The sequence below is a fragment of the Suncus etruscus genome, chromosome 16 (genome assembly GCF_024139225.1).
Source record: "Suncus etruscus isolate mSunEtr1 chromosome 16, mSunEtr1.pri.cur, whole genome shotgun sequence".
Lineage (NCBI taxonomy): Eukaryota > Metazoa > Chordata > Mammalia > Eulipotyphla > Soricidae > Suncus > Suncus etruscus.
Genome location: NC_064863.1, coordinates 47,407,060 through 47,434,859, shown reverse-complemented (window position 1 = coordinate 47,434,859; position 27,800 = coordinate 47,407,060). Strand labels below are relative to the sequence as shown.

General features: G+C 45.1%; 1 protein-coding gene across 1 annotated transcript; it reads right to left on the bottom strand.

The window, feature by feature from the left end:
* REST (RE1 silencing transcription factor) lies at positions 1–27,800 on the bottom strand. Its single transcript, XM_049789936.1, has 3 exons — positions 26,896–27,800; positions 14,259–14,342; positions 1–2,199 (listed from the first exon to the last, which is right to left on the bottom strand). Exons 1-3 carry the CDS (start codon positions 27,791–27,793, stop codon positions 152–154), a joined length of 3,030 nt encoding a protein of 1,009 aa, XP_049645893.1. The 5' UTR covers positions 27,794–27,800; the 3' UTR covers positions 1–151.

The following is a 27,800-nucleotide window of genomic DNA, read 5'->3' as shown; positions in this document are numbered from 1 at the left end:
CAAAAGAGCACTACTTAAAAAAAAATCAACACCAGCCACGAATTAAAGCGATTTAAAAAAAAAATCAAAAGACCGTCTACTACCGTAAATGAATATAAAATACAATAGATCTCACAGAGTAAAAGCTATAAAAGCCTTGTCCAAAGTTTGATCACTCCTGCCCCTTAGCTGCCTTTTCTAGGAAATACACGTTGACCAAATGGCGATTGAGGTGTTTGCTGTAATCTTTCTCCTTCCTAAAAGAACGATCACAGAAGATGCAAACAAAATCTCCCTGGGCCGCTTTGCCAGCCGAGGCGTCCTTGGTGTTCTTCTTGGTCGCGTCCTGCGGCGCTGATCGAGCCCCGTTCAATCCCGAGTCATCGCTGCCCTCGGACATGTTGTCACTGAGGTCGCTCCCGTCATGGCTGTGGATGCCCTCGTCCTCGTCCATTTCCTGAGACTCGGTGGAAGCTGTACTGGCAGGCAGGGGCGCCACAGCCGCCTGGGACCCGGCTTCACCTTTCTCTTCGGGCCCGGGCGACAGCGGCGGTGGTGAGATGGATTCCGGGGCAGGGGCAGTGGTGGTGAAGATTGCTGCATTGTCACCGTCACCGTCACCATCACCATTACTGTCACCATTACCATCACCGGGGAGGTCCTGGGCTTGGCCCTCCTCAACATCCACTTCCATGTCACAAGGCTCGGTGGCAGCCCCGGGCTTCTCATCTCGAATTTCGCACTCTGGCATGTTCGAGTTTTGTTCTGGGGGTAAAATGGGGGTAGATTCTGGCAGAGCACCAGGAAACTCAGCTGCCAGCCTCGGCTCACTGGTCTCCACCTCCTCCAGTGCTTCCGTGTCTTCCACAAGAGGCTCCAAAGTCTCGGCGCTGCCCTGGCCCTGAGGGAGTGATTTCAGGTCTCCCGAGGCATCGGAGTCAGACTGGACCTCAGCCTCAGCCTCGGCCTCAGCCTCGACTCCCTTCATGGGTGATGGGACATCGAGCGTGCTGGTGCTTTCCTTCACGGGCACTAAGCCCACCTCAATGAGGACCTGCTCCTTCTGAGTCATCTTACACTGTTCATTCAACTTACCCTTTGTATTCTCTTCCCGAGACTCTTTGGATACAGGCTCCTTGGGGGGAGGCTCCTCCTCGGTGGAGGCCTCCGAAACAACATCCATGGGAGTGGGCGCGGGCAGTGACGGTGGCGACAGGGCCAGCCCAGGCTGAGGCAGAGGCTCCGTGGGCGGCTGCGGCCGAGTTGGGGAAGTCGGGGTCGGAGTGGAGGACCTCGAAGACAAAGGTGAAGATGAGGGTGCTGTCCTAAGAGGCGATTCCTTCCGAGCTGGCTCTTTGTCTGGCGGTGGCATCTCTTTCTGAACGTGCCCCTTAGGCACAGACTTGCTCCCCTTCCTACTGGCTTTACTTCTCAGCGTTTTCTTCTTGGAACTTCTTTTCAGGCAACCATTCTGCTTCTTCGTCTCCTCTACCTTGCTGGCACCCTTTGGCACATCCTGACTCGTTTTGGATTTGCTCTCGGCCTTCTTTTTCTTTTTCGCTGCAGGTTCGTCGTGGGCAACCGACTCTTTTGAGGAATGGGGTTCGGCTTCCGCCTTCCTTTTGTTCTTCTTGGCCTTGCCACCCTTTTCTGAGTGACTCGCTGGATGGTGACTCCCTGGATGCGGCGCTGTCCCTTTCATCTCCAGGGCTGACTTGCGAGTTCGCGTGGTCACTTGGCTGGAGGCATTACTCGAGGCTTTTTTCTCTTTCGCAACATCCTTCTTCTCAACTTTCACAGACTTCTCGTTTTTCTTCCCAGCCACATCCCCTTTTATTTTTGATGGCTCCAGTTCTGGTTTCTCGCTGCTGTTGCTGTTGTTATTACCAGGCAGGTCCGCCTCCCTCTTTTTGGTTTTCTTGAGCTTCACTTTCGAAACGTCCATGGTCTTGTTGGGACAAGTAGGATGCTTAGATTTGAAATGATACTGCAGGTTACACTTCTTGGAAGCCGCGTAGTCACAGACGGGGCAATTGAACTGGCGTGGATTAACGTGGAGCTCGACGTGTTTTTTAAAGTTACTTCTATCTGCTGTTTTGTAGTCACAGTGTGGGCAGTTAAGAGGTTTAGGACCATTGTGAACCTGTCTCGCGTGACGGGTTACTTCGTGCTGGTTAGAGGCCACATAACTGCACTGATCACATTTAAATGGCTTCTCACCTGAAGGTTAACGAGAGATGTTGGAGAAGACAATACATTAGGAGAGGAACTGAATATTGAATATATGAAAATACACTTACTTACAAGGGGGAAAAAAACCACTTCACTGCACCATGCATCTTACAATGACCCATATTAATTTGTATATCCCATGATGTTGATTCTCAAAGCAAACAAAAAACTGTTTTCGGGCCCGGAGAGATAGCACAGAGGTCAGCCGATCCAGGACCAAAGGTGGTTGGTTCGAATCCCGGTGTCCCATATGGTCCCCCGTGCCTGCCAGGAGCTATTTCTGAGCAGACAGCCAGGAGTAACCCCTGAGCACCGCCTGGTGTGGCCCAAAAAAACAAAAAAAAAAAAAAAGAAAAGAAAAGAAAACTGTTTTCATAAATCATCACCTGATAAATTTTAGTCCATAAACTGAAGTGTTCAAGCACTACTAAAAAGCAGAGGCTCGTCAATAAGTTTATAATAATTACTGAAAGACCAGTGCTCTACTAACTTTGGGACAAGAGCACACAAACTTTCTATCTCATCCTTAGTTTTTATTTATTTTTAAAAAAGGTATAATGAAGTGGGTATATATTCAAAGATAAACTGAAAGATTCCAAATAAGTATTTCACATGCAACTATAGTCACAGATAGTTGAGAAAAAAAAAAAGTAAAACCATGTTTTGAGCCTCATGGAGCAGATTTATAACTGACATTACTTAACCCTTTTGCAGTGCAAGAGATGAGTCATTTTATTCAGAAAAACTGTTTGCAAAAAAGTGTTTGCAAAGTCTGGGTAACTATTTAATAGCAAAAAATGTTATCTTTCCCAGTCTTATTTCAAAAAGGCAAAGAAACAAGGTAAATGAATGGAATATACAAATAGATATGGCATGTAAAATAAGCATAAATCATAATCACAGATACACATAAAAATCAAAATGACCCGACCCCCAAATTAAAGGCATTAAGAGTAACACATTCTATCTGAATACATACCCATCTAGATCACACTTTAGTAAATATTACCAAATGGTATCCATACCCCACTGGTCCAATGGAATGCATAGTAGAAAAATGGAAATTAACATTCATGAAAATTCACATGTCAACATTCTTAAGTTCACATCAAATTGTATTTTTCTTCATAAAGCAAAACTATTCAGACATTACAAAAACCATGTAGTTGGTAAGTTACATGACTAAAAAATGTCTGATGGTACTCAAAGCAAAAACATATCCAAGTATGTTATGTAGGTAACAGGATAACTCTTCCCATGTTATCCATTAATAGATCCATAAGGAAAGGTTACTGTAACATAACTTAGCCCTCTACTGGACTCCATCTTGTCCTCTCCAATGAATAACTTCACTCCAAGCAAACATTTAGTCAATACATAGAAACATAGAATGGAGAAGACAGATTTCCTAAGAGTCTATCAAGGAAAAAAAGATAGCTCAAAGGGCCACTGAAGGTTGAAAAAAACAATACAAGGATAGAGCACTTGCCTGCATTTAGCTGTCCTGGGTTGGATCAAATCCATGGCCTCAGTCATCAGGCATCTGCTCTACCACCACTGAACCATATCCACAGCCCATGATTTTGTTTTCGTTTTTGGGGGGGTCACACCCAGTGGTACTCAGGGGTTACTCCTGGCTCTGTGCTCAGAAATCGCTCCTGGCTGGCTCGAGGGACCATATGGGATGCCAGGAATCGAACCCATGTCCAAGGCAAACACCCTACCACTCTGCTATCTCTCCAGCCCCCTCAACCCATTATTTTCATTTTGGTTTTAGGGCCACAATGGGCATGCTCAAGATTTACCCCTTGGGGGTGGAGAGATAGCATGGAGGTAGGGTATTTGCCTCGCATGCAGAAGGAAGGTGGTTCAAATCCCGGCATCCCATATGGTTCCCTGAGCCTGCCAGGAGCAATTTCTGAGTGTAGAGCCAGGAGTAATCCCTGAGCACTGCCGGGTGTGACCCAAAAAGCGAGGTGGCGTTAGAGGTAAGGTGTCTGCCTTGCAAGCCATAGTCAAGGAAGGACAGCAGTTCGATCCCCCGGTGTCCCATATGGTTCCCCCCAAGCCAGGGGCAATTTATGAGCGTAACCCCTGAGCATCAAACAGGTATGATCCGGAAAAAAAAAAAAAAAAAAAAGGAAGGAAGGTGGTTCAAATCCCCGCATCCCATATGGTTCCCCCGAGCCTGCCAGGAGCGATTTCTGAATGTAGAGAAAAAAAAAAAAAAAAAAAAAAAAACGATTTACCCCTGGCTGTGGTCAGGAATCATTTCCGGAAGTATTCAGGCAACCATATGGGATGACAGTGATAAAAGTAGAGCTAGTTGCTACATGCAAGGCAAGCAACCTTACCTGCTGTGCTTTCACTCTAGCCCTGTCCATGTATTTGGTTACACCCAACTGTGCTCAGGACTTACTCCTGGAACTGTGCTCATGGATTATTCTGGTGGGTCTAAGAGTGCCAGGGACAGAAGCCTGGTTGGCAGCATGCAAGGAAAATATCCTACCCACTATACTATCACTCTAGCCCCTACAATTTTTATAAATATATTGTTACAAGCATGAATCAATGTGCAGGTTCTACCTATAAAAATGTGAACAGAGGGCCCGGAGAGATAGCACAGCGGCGTTTGCCTTGCAAGCAGCCGATCCAGGACCAAAGGTGGTTGGTTCGAATCCCGGTGTTCCATATGGTCCCCCGTGCCTGCCAGGAGCTATTTCTGAGCAGACAACCAGGAGTAACCCCTGAGCAATGCCGGGTGTGGCCCAAAAACCAAAAAAAAAAAAAAATGTGAATAGAGGGGCCAGAGAGACAGCACGGAAGCAAGCAGGACGTTGGTTTGAATCTCGGCATCCCAGATGGTTCCCTGAGCCTGCCAGGAGCAATTTCTGAGAATGAGCCAGGAGTAACCCCTTGAGAGCTGCCGGGTGTGACTCAAAAACAACAACAAAAAAAAACAAACAAAAAAAAAATTGAATAGAAAATTACAGTGATCTACTTAAAACTTAGATATGAGGATTTACTTGATTCTTTTCTATTTCGCCATACACATTCTCAATTTACTACTACTAAATTTTGCTTTTATTTAGAAACTGTTTTCACGGATCAGAGATGGGTAAAGAGAGATAGCAGAGTGGTAGGGTGTTTGCCTTGCACGCAACTGATCCAGAACAGGCAGTAATTTGAATCCCAGCATCCCATATGGTCCCCGAGCCTGGCAGGAGCAATTTCTGAGCCTGAGCGCAGAGCCAGCAGTAACTCAGGAGTGGCCAGGTGTGACCCAAAACAAAAACAAACAAAAAAAAAATCAAGGATCTGAGATAATACAGCAGGCAGGGCCCTTGCCTTGCATTCCTGACCTAGGGGTTCAATCCCCAGCACATTATAGGGTCCCCTGAGAGCACATTATATGGTCCCCTGAGAACATAATTATAGGATCCCTGAAATTAGAATCAGAGTAAGCCCTCAGCATTCCAGGTGTTTTGATGTTTTTTTCCTTCTTAGAGAAAATAATTCCTAGTTAAGGAGGACAGTGCAGGGCTAAATCAATAGCACAACAGGTAAGTAGGTCATTTGCCTTGCACAAGGCAACTCAGGCTCGGTCCCTGGAATCCCATATGATTCCCAGAGCACCACCAGGAATGACCCTTTAGTACAGAGCCATGAGTACTGTAATGCCTGAGCAGCGCCAAATGTAACCATAAATAAATAAATAAATAAATAAATAAATAAATAAATAAATAAATAAATAAATAAATAAATAAAAATTACTGCACAAATAGTGCAAACTACTGTTTTAGAAGATCTATTTCTCAATTTTTTTCTTTTGATAAATCCTTATGCTACATGAAGTCCCCAAGCACCACCAGGAGTGATCTCTATATACAGAACTAGGAATAAGTCCTAAGCTTAACCAGGTATGATTCCCTATTATAAAAAAAAGTTCCGGGGCCAAAGAGATAGCATCGAGGTAAGATGTTTGCCTTGCATGCAGGTCGGTGGTTCGAATCCCGGCTTCCCATATGGTCCCCTGAGCCTGCCAGGAGTGATTTCTGAGCATAGAGCCAGGAGTAACCCCTGAGCGCTGCCAGGTGTGACCCAAAAACCCCCCAAAAAAAATCCAAATCAAAGAATGTTAAATCCATTTTTATAAGTCTGGTATCACCTACATATTTTTTTTTACTACATCAGATAACTACTATGTTATTCTTAAACGAACATATGCATAAAAAGGCAAAAATCAGAAGCTCAGGGTTTGGGGGGTGGAGGAGGCCCGAGGATCACGGCAGGATAAGGGAAATCTGGCTTCAATATGGTCCCCAAGCACCACCATGTCTATTTCCTGAGTAAAGCCAAGAGTAACCTCTGAATTTTTTTCAGATCTCAGAAACTAGCACATGCTCTACCACTTACCTTACACCTCAAAATGAGAACATTTTGTTTTGTTTTTGTTGTTGTTGTTGATTTTTGAGTCACCCGGCAGCACTCAGAGGTTACTCCTGGCACTACGCTCAGAAATCGCTCCTGGAAGGCTCGGGGGACCATATGGGATGCCGGGATTATTCTTCTTCATCAAGGTAAACGCCATACCTCCATGCCATCTCTCCGGCCCCGAGAACATTTTATTTGGGGGAGGAGGGAGATCATACCCAAGGGTTTTCATTTGTTACTCCTATCTCAGGAACCAGGGGCTCTCCTAGCAATGTTCAAAGTACCAGTGCAGTGCCAAGGATTAAATCAGTGTCAGTTACAAATGCCTTAATTCGGGGCCGGGCGGTGGCGCTAAAGGTAAGGTGCCTGCCTTACCTGCGCTAGCCTAGGACGGACCGCGGTTCAATCCCCCGGCGTCCCATATGGTCCCCCAGAAAGCCAGGAGCAACTTCTGAGCGCATAGCCAGGAGTAACCCCTGAGCGTCACCGGGTGTGGCCCAAAAACCAAAAAAAAAACAAAAAAAACACAAATGCCTTAATTCCTATATATTTCTCAGGTCCAAAATAGGAAGGTTTTTTTTTTGGGGGGGGGGGTTTGGCCACACCCGGTGATGCTCAGGGGTTACTCCTAGCTATGCACTCAGAAATTACTCCTGGCTTGGGGAACCATATAAGTGTGGTTCCATCCTAGGTCAGCCATGCAAGGCAAACGGCCTACAGCTATACCACCACTATGGTCCCAGAATGGGAAGTTTGCATTTACAAAATAATGGAGGGAGAACTGATGACCCTTCAGCAAATTAAAAAGTCAGGGTAGGGGCCGGAGAGAGAGCATGGAGGTAAGGCGTTTGCCTTAGATGCAGAAGGTCGATGGTTGGAATCCTGGCATCCCATATGGTTCCCCGAGCCTGCCAGGAGTGACTTTTTTTTGTTTTTTTGGGTCACACCCGGCAGCGCTCAGGGGTGACTCCTGGCTCTATGCTCAGAAATCACTCCTGCCAGGCTCAGGGGACCATATGGGATGCCAGGATTCGAACCACCGACCTTCTGCATGAAAGGCAAACGCCTTACCTCCATTCTCTCCCTCTCCCTCTCCCTCTCCCTCTCCCTCTCCCTCTCCCTCCCCCTCCCCCTCCCCCTCCCCCTCCCCCTCCCTCCCTCCCCTCCCTCCCTCCCTCCCTCCCTCCCTCCCTCCCTCCCTCCCTCCCTCCCTCCCTCCCTCCCTCCCTCCCTCCCTCCCTCCCTCCCTCCCTCCCTCTCTCTCTCTCTCTCTCTCTCTCTCTCTCTCTCTCTCTCTCTCTCTCTCTCTCTCTCTCTCTCTCTCTCTCTCTCTCTCTCTCTCTCTCTCCGGCCCCAGGAGTGACTTCTGAACATGGAGCCAGAAGTACCCTCTGAATGTTGCTGGGTGTGACCCAAAAACCAAAAACAAAACAAACAAACAAACAAACAAAAAGTCAGGGTAAAGGGAGATGGAGCACAGCAGTAAGGCGTTCGCCTTGCATGCTGCCAACACAGGAAGGATCCCAGTTTGATTCCCGGCTCCTGGCATCCCATATGGTCCCCCCTGCCTGCCAGAAACAATTTCTGAGCACAGATTCAGGAGTAACCCAGAGTAACCCCTGAGCGCTGCCAGGTGTGACCCCCCACAAAAAACCCAAAACTTAAAAAAAAAAAAAAGTCAGGGTCAGAGAGCTCAAAGGGCTAACAGTGCAGTAAGCAGGATGCTAGAATTTGTACTGGAACTACATGGTTCCCTGAGCACTGCCATAAGTCACCCCTTAAGTACTGAGCCAGGATGGCCCCTGAGCATAAAGCTGTTATGCTCCCCCAAAAAAGGGACATCCAAGGACCAGAAAGAAGGCTCAATGAATGGTAAAGTTTTTGCCTTAAATGCAAAAAGGCCTGTGTTCAATATTCAACACTACAAAACACAAACATGCACTATGTTCAAAATAGCAAAATATTCAAAAAAAAATAGCTCTAATGCTAACAGACTGATGTATTTTTTAAAAAGACAGTATTGAGGTCCGGAGCGGTGGCACTAGCTGTAAGGCGTCTGGCTTGTGCGTGCTAGCATAGGACAGACTGTGGTTCGATCCCCACCGTACCAAATGGTCCCCCAAGCCAGGAGCAAAGATAGTATTGAAGAAAAAAGAACAGTATTGGCAAACACAAAATCTGAATCCCTGTTATGTAGGATGTGGCTGCATCTCCACTGAGAACAGGAAAAGGAAAGTGTTTCATGCACTACGAAGGAAAGGATCCCCTTAAAACCATTAGATAAGAGGGCAGGAGCAGTGGCACAAAAGGTATTTTTCTTTTTTAATTTATTCTGGTCCACACCTAGAGAGAGATGCTCAGGGGTTACTCCTGGTTCTATACTCAGAAATGAATTCCTAGCAATGTTCAAGGGACCGCATGGGATGACAAGGATCAAACCCAGGTTGGACATGTGAAAGGCAAGAGCCTACACACTATCTCTCCAGCTTGTTTTACTTTTCCTTTTTTTTTTTTTTTTTTTTTTGGGGGGGGGGGTTGGGTCACACCCAGTGGCACTCAGGAATCACTCCTAGCAGGCTTGCCATATGGGATACCAGGACTTGAACCCAGTCCATCCTGGGTGGACAGCATGGAAGGCAAACGCCCTACCACTGTGTTATCACTTGTGTCTTTTTTTTTTTTTTTTTAATTATTTTATTTTATTTTTTTGTGGTTTTTGGGTCACATCCGGTAGTGCTCAGGGGTTTTTCCTGGCTCCGTGCTCAGAAATCGCTCCTGGCAAGCACGGGGGACCATGTGGGACGCCGGGATTCGAACCGTTGACCTTCTGCATGAAAGGTAAACACCTTACCTCCATGCTATCTCTCCGGCCCCATCACTTGTGTCTTAAATAATTGTATTAATTATTTTAAAAGCCTGGTTAATTTTATTTTATTTTATTTTTATTTTTTTTTTTTTGGTTTTTGGGCCACACCCGGTGACGCTCAGGGGTTACTCCTGGCTATGCGCTCAGAAGTCGCTCCTGGCTTGGGGGACCATATGGGATGCCGGGGGATCGAACCGCGGTCCGTCTCCTAGGCTAGCGCAGGTAAGGCAGGCACCTTACCTCGAGCGCCACCGCCCGGCCCCTAATTTTATTATTTTAAGATAGCACAACAGGTAGGATGTTTCCTTTGCATGTGAACCCGGGTTGCAACATCAAGAATAAAAATAGCAGGGGCTGGAGAAATAGCATGGAGGTAAGGCATTTTGCCTTGCATGCAGAGGACTGTGGTTCGAGTCCCGGCATCCCATATGGTCTCCGAACCTGCCAAGAGCGACTTCTGAGCATAGAGCCAGGAGTAAGTAACCCCTAAGTACTATCAAGTGTGACCCAAAAACAAAACAAAGCAAAACAAAAAAAAAAAAAAAAAAAAAGAATGAAAATGGCAGAAATTTTGCTGATTATCAATTAAACTGAAGGGACAGATACAGTATGATCAATGATCACTTAAACTGCACTATTTCTTTTGGGGGGATGGAGGGAATGGGCCTACAACCAGCTGCGCTCAGGGGTTACTCTTAGCTTTTTTTGGGGGGGGTCACACCCGGCAGCGCTCAGGGGTTACTCCTGGCTCTACACTCAGAAATCACTCCTGACAAGCTCAGGGGACCATATGGGATGCCAGGATTCAAACCACCTTCCTTCTACATGCAAGGTAAATGCACTACCTCCATGCTATTTCTCCGGCCCCCTTTTTTGGTTTTTGGGCCACACCCGGCGGTGCTCAGGGGTTATTCCTGGCTATGCACTCAGAAATCGCTCCAGGCAGGCACAGGGGATCAAATGGTATGCCAGATTTTGAACCACTGTTGGTCCGGCTGTTTGCAAGACAAATGCCCTACCACTGTGCCAACTCTCTGGCCTCTATTCCTAGCTCTTGAGCTCAGAAATCATTCCTGACAAGCTCAAGGGACCAACTGAGATGTCTGGGATTGAACACCCTACTCGATGTGCTATTGCTCCAGCCTTTGTACTATCACTTCTTACCTCATACTACTTATTAAGATATTCTCCCCTCCCCTACAGTATCAGGGATCAAACCTAAGGTATAGCACAAGCAAGACAAGTAAGTGCACTGCCAGAGAATTGCACAGCCTGTCATTCCTCATTAACAAGACTTGAAATATTCAGGGGGAAATAAATGAATAAATATTCAGGGAGAAAGCTCAACAGGTTATTTTGCAAATATGACTTCTAAATGGACACAAGAATGTCATGGATTGAGTGCAAACTCTGTATGGAGGTTTAATATTCAGTACTGTAAAGTCCCCAAGGAGCACCTGCAACAATTTCCAAGAAGAGTTGGGAGTACACCCTGAGGATCTCAGATGTGGCTTTAAAAAAAAAAAATTAAGTGGGCCCGGAGAGATAGCTGTTACAGCGGCATTTGCCTTGCAAGCAGCCGCTGATCCAGGACCAAAGGTGGTTGGTTCGAATCCCGGTGTCCCATATGGTCCCCCGTGCCTGCCAGGAGCTATTTCTGAGCAGACAGCCAGGAGTAACCCCTGAGCAACACCAGGTGTGGCCCAAAAACCAAAAATAAATAAATAAAATTAAGTACAGGCTGAGGGGCCAGAGAGATATAGCACAGCTGTAGGGTGCTTGCCTGGCAAACAGTTAATCCAGGATAGATGGTAGTTCAAATCCCGGCATCCCATTATGGTCCCCTGTGCCTGCCAGGAGCAATTTCTGAGCACAGAGCCAGGAGTAACCCGAGCACTGCTTGGTGTGACCCAAATAGAAATGCATGGGGGCTGGAGAGATAGCATGAAGGTAAACCGTTTGCCTAGCATGCAGAAGGTCACTGGTTCGAGTCCCAGCATCCCATATGGTCTCCTGAGCCTGCCAAGAGTGACTTCTGAGCATAGAGCCAAGAGTAACCCCTGAGCGTTGCCGGGTGTGACCAAAAAAAAATAGAAATGAATGAACTGAATTTTATTTTGTTTTTTGGGACACATCCAGTGACACTCAGGGGTTACTCCTGGCTATGCACTTGCATGGGGGACCATATAGGATGCCTGGGGATCACATGCAAGGCAAACACACTACCGCCTGCACCACCACTCCAGCCCCATGAATGAATTAAAATTAAAAACATTAAATTAAAATTTAAAAAATAGGTCATTGGTTCGAATCCCGGCATCCCATATGGTCCCCAGAGCCTGCCAGGAGCAATTTCTGAGAGTAGAGCCAGGAGTAACCCCTGAGCATTGCTGAGTGTGACCCAAAAACAAAAACAAAAAAAAGATGAGACAATGTAAGCCAATCAAAATAGCAAACTTCTTGGAAGCAGCGGACCCAGGTAAAATCCCTAGCATACCATATGGTCTCACAAGCCCTGAGCACTCAAGTGTGGCCCAAAAACTGAAAAAAAAGGGCTAGAGAGATAGCATGGATGTAGGGCATTGCCTTGCAAAAGGACGTGGTTCAAATCCCAGTATCCCATATGGTCCCGAGCCTGCCAGGAGCGATTTCTGAGCGTAAAGCCAGGAGTAACCCAAGTGCTGCCAGGTGTGACCCAAAAAATAAAATAAGAAAAAGGGGCCATAACAATATACTACAGCAGGTAGTGCATTTTGATTTGCATGCAGCTGTCCCAACTTCAATCTCTTGCATCCCATATGGTCCCCAGACACCAATAGGATTAACTCCTGAGTATAGAGACAGTAGTAGTAACCCTTAGTATGCTGGGTATGTGCCTCAACCAGAAACAATTCCAACAAAAAATAAACCCTCATTGGTATTACTGGGTCACAGTAGAGACAAGAATGATGACATTTGTTTTTGGTTTTATTGGGGAAAGGAAGGGTTGCTTTGTTTCTGCAAGTGCCTACCCATTGTACTATCAATGAGATTCTTATCTCTAGTGTGACTCAGCAACACTAATGAACCAGCTATGACTTCAACTGAAATAGAACAAGCATATAATCTCCTGTCTAGAAGAGATATAAAGTAGGATGAGGAAACACCATGAGATACAACATCAAACCAAAAGAGGAAATACTCCATAGAAATAATGTATTTCCCCATTTGCAACATGTGACAACAGCATTTCAACACCATGAGGCTGAAGAGATAGCACAGTGATATAGTGTTTGTATTGCACGCTGCCAACCTGGGATGGACCCAGGTTTGATCTCCAGCATCCCAAATGGTCCCCCAAGTCACCAGGAGTAATTTCTGAGTGCAGAGCCAGGAATAACCCTGAGCACTAACAGTTGTAGCAAAAAAAAAAAGTCACCAGCTGGGGCCTGGGTGATAGGGTACAGCAGGTAAGGTGCTTGCACTGCACGTGGCCAAACTGGGTTCAATTACCAGCAACTAACTCATTTAACACCCCCACCCTAGCCCAAGTCTGCCAGGAGTGGGGGAAAAAAAAAAACCCACCCACAAACACAAGCATAAGCCATTTGAGGCAGGCTCCCACGTAGTGCTCAAAAGGCCAAGGGGCCATCCCAGCCATTCTTTGCCCAGATGTGGGAAATTCCTTGATTTCAACTGACCCCAGCTTGATCCCTGAGCAACAACAGGAATGATCCCTGATCACAGTACCAGGAGTGAGTCTAGACACAGCCCACTCACTGGTCACTATCCCAGTAACCCAGTTAGCATTCAGTTTCAAAAGTTCTACTAACAAACACCATAAAATTTTTCATTTAGGGACCGGAGCAGGACATTTGCCTTGCATGCAGGTGACCCAGGAGAGACCAGGGTTCAATCCCCAGCATCCCAAATGGTCCCCTGAGCCTGTCAGGAGCAATTTCTGAGCAAAGAGCCAGAAGTAACCCCTGAGCGCTGCGGGTATGGCCCAAAAACCAAAATTAAAAAAAAAAAAAAAAAGAATTCTTATTTGGTGGAGCCAAAGTGACAGCACAATGAATAGAGCATTTGCATTGCACAAAGCCAACTCGGTTCGATCCCAGGCATCCTATATGGTTCCCGGAACCTGCCATAAGTAATTTCTTAGTGTGGAGCCAGGAGTAACCCAAGTGCTACCAAATATGGCCTAAAAGCCAAAAAGATTCAAATAAGAGCCAGAGATAATACAATGGGTTAAGGCACTTGCCTTTTACCCAGAACCCCTATTGTCCACCCAAGCCACACCAAAAATGATCCTCAGCATGGAACCGGAGTAAGCTCTGAGCTCACACACTTAAGCACTCCACTACCCCTCCCCGCAAAAAAAAAAGGAAAAGCTGGAGCTTTATTATAGCACATAAGGCACTTGCCTTGCATGCCGTCAACCTGGATTCAATACCCTGTCCCAAGCACCGCCCACCTTGACACAAAAGAAAAATGAATTCCCATATAGAAAACTGGATATAGAATCTAAGTCTGTGGTCAAATACAAATATCAAGTGCCTGAGGCCCTGGAATAGTCCCTGGGAACATATTCATGAACATAGGCATGTGCGCGCGCACAGACCTACACACATCCCTATAAAATCTCCATTTATACACAATTCCACTCTAGATCATATTAAAGACAATAATAAATAACTACTGGTTTCAGATCTAGAACTTCCTTGTAAGAGTAGAGAGAAAGTTCCCTTTTTGTTATTTTACTAACCTGAATGAGTACGCATATGTCTAGTTAGATGAGTCTTCTGAGAACTTGAATAATGACAAAGTTCACATTTATATGGGCGTTCTCCTGCAAAAGAAAAACATTTACATTATTTATTTGTTATCAGTTGTTTATTGTGTTTTTGTTACACCCAGCTATGTTCAAGGGTTACTCCTATACTCCTGGCTATGCATTCAGGAATTACTCCTAGTCGTGCTCAGTGAACTATAGGATGCTGAGGATCAAACTAGGGTCAGGCACATTACAGGCAAGCATCTTACCCTTACCCACTGTACTATTCTCAGCTCCTTATTTTTTTTTTTTTGGTTTTTTTTTTTTGGGGGGGGGGGCCACACCCGGCGGTGCTCAGGGGTTACTCCTGACTGTCTGCTCAGAAATAGCTCCTGGCAGGCACGGGGGACTATATGAGACACCGGGATTCGAACCAACCACCTTTGGTCCTGGATCGGCTCCTTGCAAGGCAAAGGCTGCTGTGCTATCTCTCTGGGCCCAGCTCCTGATTTTTTAAAGGAGAGATAGCATGGAGGTAAGGCATTCGCCTTGCATGCAGAAGGATAATGGTTCGAATCCTGGCATCCCAAATGGTTACCCCAAGCTTGCCAGGAGCGATTTCTGAGCTTAGAGCCAGGAGTAACCCCTGAGCGCTGCCGGGTGTGATCCCAAAAAAACAACAACAACAAAAAAAACCTCTAATAGGGGCCGGAGAGATAGCATGGAGGTAAGGTGTTTGCCTTTCATGCAGGAAGTCATCGGTTCAAATCCCAGCGTCCCATATGGTCCCCCGTGCCTGCCAGGAGCAATTTCTGAGCATGGAGCCAGGAGTAACCCCTGAGCACTGCCGGGTGTGACCGAAAAACCACAAAAAAAAAAAAAAAAAAAAACTCTAATAATCAACATTCAATACTTGGCATTTTTTACCTGGAACTTGTTCCCATACCTGGAAAAACCCCATAGATAAATCGAGTATGGGAGAAAAAAATCTACCAGGACCCAAGAGAGAGAGCTCAATGAATATAGTACTACATGATTTGCATGGAGGCCTACAATCCCTGATCCTACATATCCTAGAAGCAACAAACCAAGCTGGGAATACTCTGAGCAATGCCATGTGAGATATCAAAAAATAGTAACAATCATAATAATCTGGAACTTGGTTTTGTTTTCATAGTTCTCTGTCAGTGTATTGTCATATATAATATAAATGAATAGGTGAATTCAAAATTCACCTAACTACAATTTGCTAACAAAAAATACCTAAGAATTCAAATCTTTTTGTTTTCTTTTGGGGGGCCACACCCGGGGGTGCTCAGGTGTTACTTCTGGCTCTGCACTCAGAAATTACACCTGTTAGGCTTGGAAGAACATACAGGATACCGGAAATTGAACTTGGGTTGGCCATGTGCAAGGCAAACAAAATCAGAACTTTTTTTTTTTTGGGGGGGGGGGTTGGGGCCACACCTGGTCGTGCTCAGGGGTGACTCCTGGCTCTCTGCTCAGAAATCGATCCTGGCAGACACAAGGGACCATATGCAATGCAGATATTCAAACCAGCATTGGTCCTGGGTCAGCCGCTTACAAGGCAGACCCTTACTGCTATGCTATCTCTCCGGCCCCCTTTCTTGGTATTTTATATGGGAATTTATTTCCCAATAACTATTGTTAGCACACACTTCTTCTGTCACCACCATAATGGTGATCCCCCATAGATATGCCAGGCCACCCAGCAAGGCAGAGATGCCAGTAGCACCCCACATATACATAAAAATACACACAAAACAACAACAAAAAACACAATACATTCACTCAAGAGCCATAGGACTGAGCACTGACAATTTAAATCTTATCATCTAGTTTTAACCACAAGTTGCTAACAAGATAGACCATGGACAGTTATTTGGGAGCTCAGTTTCCTCATGTATCAAAATAACATCCCTTTTAGAACTGAGATTAATTTAAATTATGCTATTACTTGTAGCAAATAATTCAATACTCTGTAACAGAACAAAACCTTCAATAATTCAATCTGTCTACACAAAATACATTAATAGATGTATCGAAAAAAATAAGAAAAAATCCACTGGAGGTCTGGGGGAGGGAGAAGATGTGGCTCAGTGCTGGAATGCATGCCATTCATGTGGAGAATATGGGTCCAACACTGAGTATGAAATAAAAAGTGATGTAAGGGGCTGGAGTGGGAGCATAACGGTAAGGCGTTTGCCTTGCATGTGGTTGACCCAAGATAGATCCCCAGCATCCCATGATCCCCAAGCCTGCCAGGAGTGATATTTGAGCACAGAGCCAGGAGTAACCCCTGAGGGCTACCTGGTGTGGCCTCCCCCAAAAATTTTTTAATTGCCCTATAGTTTATCATATAGAATAATTTCTTAAAATTATTTAAAAGGATTGTGGGGGCTGCAGAGATAAGAATGCAGGCAGGGCTCTTTTGCCCTGCAAGTGGCTGACTAGGGTTCCTGCATTTCCTGGGAACCCTCCCGAGTATTGTCAGAAATGAACCTTGAAGGTAGAGCCAGAAATTAGCCATGGAACACCACCAGCCCCACAAGGAAAAAGAGATTTTGAATTGTTTTATGTGACCTTGAACAGTAATGGTCTATCTTCAACCACCATTTTTTCCTCAATGTACTATTCTGAAGATTATCACAGAACAAGAGAGAAAAAAAAAGAAACCCCAAGGCCAGAGCGATAGCAGATGAGTAGGGCACATGCCTTGAATACAGCCAATGACCAATCTGGGCTGATCGACCACATCCGTTATGGTGCCCCACGCCACCAGGAGTGATTCCTGAATGCAGAGCCAGTAGTAACCCAGAGCACCAAAATATAATTGTGAAAAGGAAAGGAGTTTTCCCTATAAGAAGTTCTTTTTTAAGTGCAGCTTTTTTTTTTTTTTTTTTTTTTTTGGTTTTTGGGCCACACCCAGTAACGCTCAGGGGTTACTCCTGGCTATGTGCTCAGAAGTTGCTCCTGGCTTGGGGGACCATATGGGACACCGGGGGATCGAACCGCGGTCCGTCCAAGGCTAGCGCAGGCAAGGCAGGCACCTTACCTTTAGCGCCACCGCCCGGCCCCTTTAAGTGCAGCTTTGCTTTAAGTTTTAAGTTCTGGGGCCGGGCGGTGGCGCTGGAGGTAAGGTGCCTGCCTTGCCTGCGCTAGCCTAGGACGGACCGTGGTTCGATCCCCCGGCGTCCCATATGGTCCCCCAAGAAGCCAGGAGCAACTTCTGAGCGCATAGCCAGGAGTAACCCCTGAGCGTCACAGGGTGTGGCCCAAAAACCAAAAAAAAAAAAAAAAAGTTTAAGTTCTTCATTAAAAAAACTCTCAGTGATCCTGACTGTCTGTTACAAGCCAGAGTCACAAGCCAGTGACAACAAAAGACGAGCAATCTCCAGCAGAGAAGGTACCCCCTACCCTCCTGGTCTTAAAACTTCAGGTTAGCACAAAGAGAGAAAGATAAAGTCCTGGCCCCGCTCAAGGGAGGAGCCATATATGAGCCATATACCCCCAACTCATTCAGGGTCTGTTTTTCTTTAAGATTCGGATAAGCTAGCCACCTCCCATCCTTTAGGGTAGGACATTACTTCTAAGAGTTTAAAGGAGGGGCCTCCGGCCTCCAGGCCTTCCTGGGGTGGCAGCCCAGGTGGCCAGAAATGGTGGGTCCAAACTTGGGGTGAACTGAGATTTGCTCGGTTGCACTGTTTGTCACTGACAATTTCTTACCAGTCTACATGTTGAAAACGCGCGGGGGCGCTACTGCATGTATTAAGAGTATTCCCTATCCTTATGTTATGTTTTGCGTATCCAGAATGTCCATTTTGTATTCTGTCCTTACCCACACCCCTACAAAGCTCATTTTTACTCCTTAACTCTCTCACCCCCCAAACATCACTAACCCACATTACTCTTTTTAACTTCAGTACTGCACAATCCTAATCACAAACCAAAGCCTTGCATTGTGTGTAACAACCTCCAACTATTTCAAATGACATAAAATGGACACGTATTTCTTTTGAATATTTTATGTGTTTTTTTCTCTGACAGCTATAAGTCTTACTAAATATTCCCTTATACAGTGACGATTCTAACCACTTTTTATCTTTTCTTTATGACCGTTCAATAAGGAATTTTGTTGAAAGAGTCCCCAGTTTTATGCTTTTGAATGAACCATGTCATGGAGATTGTTGGACTTGTTCTTATGGCCCCCATATGTGCCAATAATGCCACGTGGCGTTGTTCCTTTTTTGCATAGGCACATTAAAATGGGAAAATACTATACATACAAAGCAGACCTTATCTAATAGAGATTGAAACACACAAATCTTGTAGTGCAAAGGGACCTTACACCCTGAACATTGACATAACGACCTGGCACAGGCCTCAGAAGAATGGGCATTTTCCATTCACCCTTGAACCAGGGAAGCCATCCACGAAACATCCAAGTGTGTCTATAACATCACCTGGAAGCAATCCTCTACCATGGAAGACCCTACCACTGCTCAGACATGGACCTGCTGAAAAGAGACTTACTTCCCTTAACACTGAGAAGACTTAACAACAAGGACCTGCTTACAGGACAGGGCTCTCTGCATTGCCCTTTGTGAGGTGAAACGAGAGGACCCTCCACATCCTGAGTTCAATGTAGGATATGCAGATTCCAGGATCTTTAATACAGAAACATGATACCAACAACAGAGACTATGAAAAATAAAAGTGTGTTGGCACTACAGAGAATGTCTTTGATTGGACAATCAAGCTTGCCTGGAGCCTAGAGATAGTCTTATGCCAGGAAACTTCAGGGGTAGGGTCTCTTTGTATTTAGGCCAAGGTTATTCCTTTCCATGCCCCTCATATATTGGTGGGCCTATGCAAACAACAATTGCCACTCTAACACCGTTTTACTGTGCTCCTTTGACTCTAATCCTTAAAAAATCCACTTAAACTTCTGAGGTTAACTTAAATTAATATGCATGTACATGGAAATGTAAAAAAAAAATACTATGCCTCTAATGTTTAAGGAGTTACATAAGTTTTATGGCTTTAGATTGCCTTGTGTGCTGCTAAGAAATATTATAATGTATTACAATCTGGGGACTTGAGGGACAAAGTAATTGTACATGGATTCTGTTTTATCTTAATGTTCTTTGGTTGAAAGTTCAAAGTTAAGGGGACTTCTTCTGAGAATTATGTTATGGGTGATTGTCCTTCCACTGTAACTTTACCTTGTCCTCTTTCTCTGCATCTTTGTTCTCAATTAAAAATAAAAAATTTAAAAAATAATAAAAAAAAATAAAGCAGGGGTCTCAAACTCAATTTACCTGCGGGCCGCAGGAGGCAAAGTCAAAGTGATCCTTGAGTGCAAAGTCAGATAAGCCTTGAACATTGGGGGGTGTGATCCAAACAACTAAAACAGAACAAAACAAAACAAAACAAAACAAAAAGATTCTTCTAGGGCAGGGCCACAAAATGTTGTATGGAGCTGGCAAGAGTTTGAGACCCCTGGATTAAAATAAACTAGCCACCCCCCACCCTTTAGGGTAGGAATGCAGCCCTAAATGTAATGTTTACCCTGCATAATAAAGGATGTGACTTCCCTTAGGTTGTTTTGTTTTTGTTTTTTTGGGGTTTTTTTTTTGGATTTTCGGGCCACACCCATTTGATGCTCAGGGGTTACTCGTGGCTAAGTGCTCAGAAATTGCCCCTGGCTTGGGGGGACTGCAGTCCGATCTTTCCTTGGCTAGCGCTTGCAAGGCAGACACCTTACCTCTAGCACCCCTCGCTGGCCCTCCCTTAAGTTTTTTGTTGTTTTTTTTGTTTGTTTGTTTGTTTGGTTTTTGGTTTTTGGGCCACACCTGGCGGTGCTCAGGGGTTACTCCTGGCTATCTGCTCAGAAATAGCTCCTGGCAGGCACGGGGGACCATATGGGACACCGGGATTCGAACCAACCACCTTAGGTCCTGGATCGGTTGCTTGCAAGGCAAACACCGCTGTGCTATCTCTCCGGGCCCTCCCTTAAATTTTTATGGTTGTCTTTCTGTTATGATAAATGTTCCTTTCTCCTAACTGAGTTAGGATGCCTGAGTTAAAATGTTTTTCTAAGATAAAGACCACAGCTGTGTCTGTGGCAGAGGGTGAGATAACACTAACTCTGTACCTTGCTGTATAAAAACCTGTGAAACTTGTGGTTCAGGGTCTTTGCTCTGGGGTTCATCCCTTAGCACTGGCCCTGGTATCACCCTGGCACCAGAAATAAATAAATCATCATTTTTACAAATTTGCATGGCTCCATTTCTCCTTGAAACGCTCGAGACGCCACTTGAGAGAGGGGGACTAATCCCAGACCCCAACATTGTTTATATTATATTTAGTATATAAAATGTTCGATTATACTGTATGTACTTTTATTAATTTCATTAAACATATTAAATATTAAATTAAATTGCCCCCCCCCAAAAAAGAGAAAGAAAAAGTCCATCTAAGGGGGACTTGTGATGTGCCTTAACTAGAAGTGCTTGCTGTGTGTGTGTGTGTGTGTGTGTGTGTGTGTGTGTGTGTGTGTGTGTGTGTGTGTGTGTGTGTGTGTCTGCCACCCTGATTCCTGTCTCTTGTACTGGTAGAGGCCACTGGGCCCAGCGTTGCTCCAAGCAATGCAGGATGTACTGCAGATTAAAGCCAGGATCTGTACTCTGATAGTAGTTACAACCTATATACTCTACAGTATTACCAATTCTAAATTAGGTTCCCATCTTAAAACAAAGGCCAGAGACAGGACAGTAGGAAGGGTGCTTGCCTTGCACACAAGTCATGTGCATTTGATCTCCAACAACCCGTATAGTCCACTAAGCCCCACCTAGAGTGATTGCATGTAGAAAAAAGCACAAGTAAACTCAAACCTAGGTATGGCCCAAAATTTAAATTAAAAAAAAAATGGGGTGAGGAGCTGGAGAGAGATAGCATGGAGGTAGGTGTTTGCCTTGCGTGCAGAAGGACGGTGGTTCAAATCCCGCATCCCATATGGTCTCCTGAGTCTGCCAAGAGCTATTTCTGAGCGTAGAGCCAGGAGTAATCCCTGAACGATGCTGGGTGTGACCCAAAAACAAAAACAAAAGAAAGCGGGGCGGGGGGGGGGGGGGGGGGGGGGGGGGGGGGGAAGAGGCGCTGGGGTGATAGTAGAGTGGGTTGAGTGTTTGCCTTGCACAAGCCCACACACTCATACCGTGTCTCATATAGTCCCCAAAGCCCACCAAGTGTGATTTTTGAGCACAGAGCCAGAAAGTAACCACTTAAGCACTGCCAGGTGTGGCCCAAATACCAAAAACAACAAAAAAACACCAGCCACAACTATGAGGGCTAACCAGAGAGATGGTTCAATTGGCTGAGCCCAGATGTTGCATGATAAGAGGCTTGGATTCTATCCCCGAGCTACATAATCTTGTACATAGATAGCCAGGAGTAACCCCCAGTACTGGCAAGGTGTGGCCCAAAATCCAGAACACTGTGTGGCAGGAGGTATAGCACATGGCCTTGCAGGTGGCATACCCTGGAAAGACCTAGGTTAGATCCCCGGCATCCCATATGGTCCCCAGAGCCTGCCAAGAGCAATTTCTGAGCACAGAGTAAGGAGGAACCTAAGTGCTATCAGGTGTAGTCCAAAATCAAAACAAAAACAAAAAAACACACAGGTACTTGAAAAAAAAATCCAGAATCAACACACATACACTTGTACTTGAAAAAAACGTACTTGAGGGACCGGAGCAGTGGTGCAAGAGGTAAGGTGTCTGCCTTGCCCGCACTAGCCTAGGATAGACAGCGGTTCGATCCCCCCAAGTCCTATATGGTCCCCCAAGCCAGGAGCAATTTCTGAGTGCATAGCCAGGAGTAATCCCCAAGCATCACCGGGTGTGGCCCAAAAAAAAAAAAAACCAAAACAAAAGAAACATACCTGAGGTACTTCATGTACTTATGAAATACTTATGAAGTACATATGGTATCTGAGGTTAGACTGCTTTACTCTAATAGCTATACTTAGTGAATAGCTTTACTTAGTGGGGTAGGTTGACTGCTTTATTCTAATAGCTTTACTTAGTGGGACAGAATTTCTAAATAAATTTCCTTCCCTAGGCTATTTATTTCTATAATGTTTAAACAATTCTACATTTAAAATAAAATTGTTTCAAAGCATAAAGACAATCAACCACAAGTTACAATGAATTTCAAAAGTCTGCAAAGTGGAGGGTACCTACAAAGGGGTTAGATCAATAGCGGGTGCCGAAAAGTGTCCGGCCTTAGTTCCATCCCCAGCATCCTCATTCACTGATTAGTGGTCCCTGAGTGCAGAGCCAGGACTAAGCCCTGAGCACAGCCAGTTATGGCACTCCCACAGCCTCAGAAAATGTTTACAAAATCTTTTTTTTTTTTTTTTCATTCACACCCGGCAGCCCTTATGTTACTCCTGGCTCTATGCTCAGAAATCGCTCCTGGCAGGCTTGGGAGACCATAAGATGCCTGAATTCGAACCACCTACCTTCTGCATGCAAGGCAAATGCCTTACCTCCATGCAATCTCTCCCGCCCCTTTACAAAATCTTTATATCTTTCTTTCAAACTTTATTTCATTCAATTTATATACTCTGTTGCTTTCCAAGCAGTATGTGCTGAAAAGACCAACTGGATTGCAAGGGCCCCAAGATATGCTGCTGCTCAGGCTCTCTGTGCTGCAAAATAAATCAGTTCATCCTGGTCTCTTGGGGTCCTCCAGGGCTGCACCCAGCAATGTTCTGGAGACCAGGTATAGGAAATTGAACCGTGGTTGGTTACAAGCAAGGCAAGCACCTTAACCCCTTTTAATTTTTCTCCAGCTCAATAAAAAATTCTGACTACATTTCAAAGCTTTTAAATGCCATCTACGAGGAGAGGCTTAAAAAATCTTGCAGGGCCAGAGCAACAAACAGCACATGGGGTAGGTAGGACATTTGCCTTGCATGTGGCCGGCAAGACCAGGTTTAATCCCTAGCATCCCATATGGTCAGCCACGCCTTCCAGAAGTAATTTATGACCACAGAGCCAGGAGTAAGTAACCCCTGAGTGTTGCTGGGAGTGACCCAAAAACAAAAACAAAAAAACTTGCTGTGGATTTATTTCTCACATCATCTATCACAGTAGTCAAAGTGTGATCAATCACCTTCAATTGAGTACTCCTTAATTTGTGGAGTTCAGTCTGAGAGATTGACAAACTCCTGCAAAAGTGACCCAATACAATAGCATCCCATAGTCATTCTTTTAACCCAAAGAATACATAGTATAACCTAGATTGTTTTTTGTCTGCTGGGGGGGAGGGCAAAATGGAAAGAGGAGTATTTTTCATAACCCATAGGGAGCTACTCTTAATTTACAGTACCAGAAGGATCATGTGCTGCCAAAGATCAAACGAGGGGACTCCAGCATGCATGCTCAGGATGTTTAAAGTTCTCCACCTGGCCCCTAGATCATCCAATACTTTTTTTAATTTAGTTTTGGTTTCTGGGCCACACCTAACAGAACTAAGGGGTTATTCCTGGTTCTGCACTCAGAAATTACTGCTGGGTGTGACCCAAAAAACAAAATAAACAAAAAACAAAAACAACAAAACAAACAAAAAAAAACAAATGTTTTAAAAATAAATTTAAACATCTCAAAATGAGAAAATCCTATTCTGTACAACATGAACTTTATCCTTATACTTGGGGTTTCTAATATTTTGACACACTTGACAATTCATTTTTAAAAGTAACAGTAGCCGGGGCCAGAGAGATAGCATGGAGGAGGTAAAGTGTTTGCCTTGCATGCAGAAGGTCAGTGGTTCAAATTCCAGCTTCCCATATGGTTCCGAGCCTGCCAGGAGCGATTTCTGAGCATCGAGCCAGGAGTAACCCCTGGGTGCTGCTCGGTGTGTCCCAAAAACCAATAAATAAATAAATAAATAAATAAATAAATAAATAAATAAATAAATAAATAAATAAATAAAATAAAATAGTCAGACTTCAGATTTTGGGGGCTTTTTTTTTTGGTTTTTGGTCATACCCGGCAGTGCTCAGGGGTCACTCCTCGCTCTACACTCAGAAATCACTCCTGGCAGGCTCAGGGGACCATATGGGATGCTGGGATTTGAACCATTGTCCTTCTACATGTAAGACAAACGCTCTGCCTCCATGTTATCTCTCAGGCCCCAAAACACTTGTATTTTGTGTGTGTGTGTGTGTGTGTGTGTGTGTGTGTGTGTGTGTGTGTGTGTGTGTGTGTGGTTTTTGGGTTACACCCGGCAGTGCTCAGGGGTTACTCCTGGCTCCATGCTCAGAAATTGCTCCTGGCAGGCACGGGGGACCATATGGGACGCTGAGATTCGAACCGATGATCTTCTGCATGAAAGGCAAACACCTTATCTCCATGCTATCTCTCCGGCCACACACTATATTTTTTAAAGAACATTTAAATGCTTTCTTTGAAAATATTTCAAAGAAATATGGTGTACTAATCACCAATCTTTAAAAAATTAAATTATTGGAGCTGGAAAAATTAGCATGGAGGTAGGGTGTTTTCCTTGCATGCAGAAGGAAAGTGGTTCAAATCTCAGCATCTCATGTGGTCCCCAATCCTGCCAGGAGCAATTTCTGAGGGTAGAGCCAGCTAGGTGTGACCCAAACCCCCCCAAATTATATTATCTTATTTCTATCTTGAAGACAGATCACTCCATTAGGAACAGAAAAACAAAATTTTAGTGGGGCCGAAGCAATAGCACAGCAGGTAGGGAATTTGCCTTGCACGCAGCTAAACATGGGTTTGATCCCCAGAGTCTGCTTGGAGTGATATCTGAGTGCAGTGAGGAGTACCCCTGAGCACTGCAGGGTGTGGCCAAAAAAAATTAGTAAATTTGGTAGTTTTATTAAATCAAATTCTGAAAGGGTAAATCATTGGGATCTAAACTCTCAATTCCTGGGCCAGAGCGATAGCACAGCAGTAGGGCATTTACCTTATATAAATGGCCTACAAGGACGACCGGAATTCAATTCCAGACATCCCAAGTCAGCCTGCCAGGAGTGATTTCTGAGCACAGTCAGGAGTAACCTAAGTGGGGGCCGGAGCGATTGAGAACAGAGGGTAGGGCGCACCCGCTCTACCTGAGTTCAGTCACCAGCATCCCACATGGCCCCCTGAGCATGCCAGGAAGGTGTCCGGAGCAAAGCTAGGAATAACCCCTGAGCATCACTGGGTGTGGTTAAAAAAAGGCAAAAAAAAAAAAAAAGAGTAACCAGAGTGGTGCTGGATGTGGCCCAAAAACAAACAAAACAGCCAGAGAAATAGCAGAGAGATAGGGCATTTGCCTTGCACTGAAGTTAATCCAGGTCAAACCAGATCATGGTTTGAAACCCAGCATCCCATATGTCCCCCATGCCTGCTGGGTGCGTTTCTGAGCATAGAGCCATGAGTAAACCCTGAGCACGTGCGGGGGGTGGGGGGGTTAACCCAAAAACAAACGAAAAAAAAAAACACTCTCAGTTCCTTCTGGAAATAAACTCTACAGATGCAGCCACTGTTACCTACAGTGTAGCTTCTTTAAAAAAAATTACTGGGGCCAGAGAATAGCAGAGGGTAAGACACTCCCGACTCTCTGGCATCCCATATGAACCCCCAAGTCCAACCATGAGTGCACAACTGGGAGTATCTCCAGTAGCCCCAAAACAAAAAAAATAAATCACTATATGCTAAAAGTTAAAAAATGAGTTATGGGCCCAGAGAGATAGCACAGCGGTGTTTGCCTTGCAAGCAGCCAATCCAGGACCAAAGGTGGTTGGTTCGAATCGATGTCCCATATGGTCCCCCGTGCCGGGTGTGGCCCAAAAACCAAAAATAAAAAAAAAGAGTTAATTTAGGGGCTGGAGAGATAGCATAGAGGTAAGGCATTTGCCTTGCATGCAGAAGGTAGATGGTTCGAATCCTGCCATCCCATATGGTCCCCCGAGCCTGCCAGGAGCGATTTCTGAGCGTAGAGCCAGTAGTAACCCCTGAGCGCTGCCGGGTGTGACCCAAAAACCATAAAAAAAAAATTAGTAAATTTGGTGGTTCTATTAAATCAAATTTTGAAAGGGTAAATCATTGGAGTCTAAACTCTCAATTCCTGGGCCAGAGTGATAGTACAGCTACAAGGACTATACAAGTTCTAAGAACTTTTTTTATCTGTTTCTTTTGGGCCACACCCAGCTGTATTCAAGACTTCCTAGCTCTACTCTCAGAAATCACCCCTGGGGTGAAGGGGAGAGACCTTATGGGATGATGGGGATGGAATCAGCTCTACCACTGTGCTATCTCTCCAGCCTGAGAATATTTTATTATGTATGATTTGTCTTAGCTGCTCTCTCCCTAACGTTTTACACAGGTTTCTTCACTTAATCTTCAAATCCTGTAGACAGACACCTACCCACACCCATAAATATTAATGTCAAAAGATTAAAAAAAAAAAGTAAAATCACAACTTGAACCCAAGCGTTCCCTTTTTTTGAAAATTATTTGACAACCCACTCAACTACCAAAAGTGAGAAATACTCAGGGACTACAGAGATCTATCCTCTTACCTGTATGCGTTCTAACGTGTTGAACGTAATTGTTCTTCCGGTCTGAGAAATAGTTGCATTTTCCACATGTGTACACTTTCCTTGGAAAATGGTTTCTCAAGTGTTTCCTCCAGTGATACTCGCTTACTGTGGTGTAGGTGCAGATGATGCACTTGTACACGCGCTCATTATCCCCAGCTCTTGTGTGGTGTTTCAAGTGGGCGGTATAGTGATCGTATCTATTGGTATTATAGCCGCAGCGATCACAGCGAATGGGACCCTTGGAGAAATCGCCCTCTTCCACAGTGGTCGCAGCACCAGATTCCCTCAATTTCGCCTGCTTCTCTGCACTTTCTTCCACAAAAAACTTCTTGGCACTATGAACTCTGATGTGATGCACGAACTGTTCTTCAGACTCAGCTTCATACTGGCAAGGCTTACAACGGAAGGGTTTGGTCTTCAGGTTCTTGCCCTTGTCTTCTGCTCCAGGTGTTTCTGGGGGAACTTCTTTACTTGCATTGTAGACTTCTGGGGCTGCTGAGGTCTCAAACACAGGCTGTGGCTCTACCACACTGAGTTCCAAAGTTTGAAGTTCCACACTGCCCAGTCCGCTGGGTTCACCTTTTATTTCAGTAGACTCCTCAAGTCCTTCCCCATCACTGTCTGAGAAGTTGTTATCCCCAACAGGCATCAATTCAGCCATCTGTCTTTCTTCGCCAACCAGGTAATCACAGCAGCTACCATTGACTTCCCCGGTCAGAGCCACATTTGCCAACATGATGAGCTGCGGCGCTGCCAGTTCAGCTTTGGAGAGGTCGTGTAAGTCATACATGTCGTTTGGCAAGGTCATGCCGATGTTGCCAGTGCCGGCGAACAACCCTCCTCCTCCAGAAGACTGCCCCATTACCTGGGTGGCCATCACTACT

Bases quoted from the DNA above. Each gene is read 5' to 3' on its own strand.
- REST (XM_049789936.1), bottom strand. From the start codon at position 27,793: ATGGCCACCCAGGTAATGGGGCAGTCTTCTGGAGGAGGAGGGTTGTTC. The intron at 14,343-26,895 runs GTAAGAGGATAG...TTTCTTTTGCAG, and splicing joins ACACGTTAGAACGCATACAG to GAGAACGCCCATATAAATGT. The intron at 2,200-14,258 runs GTTAGTAAAATA...GTTAACCTTCAG, and splicing joins ACATATGCGTACTCATTCAG to GTGAGAAGCCATTTAAATGT.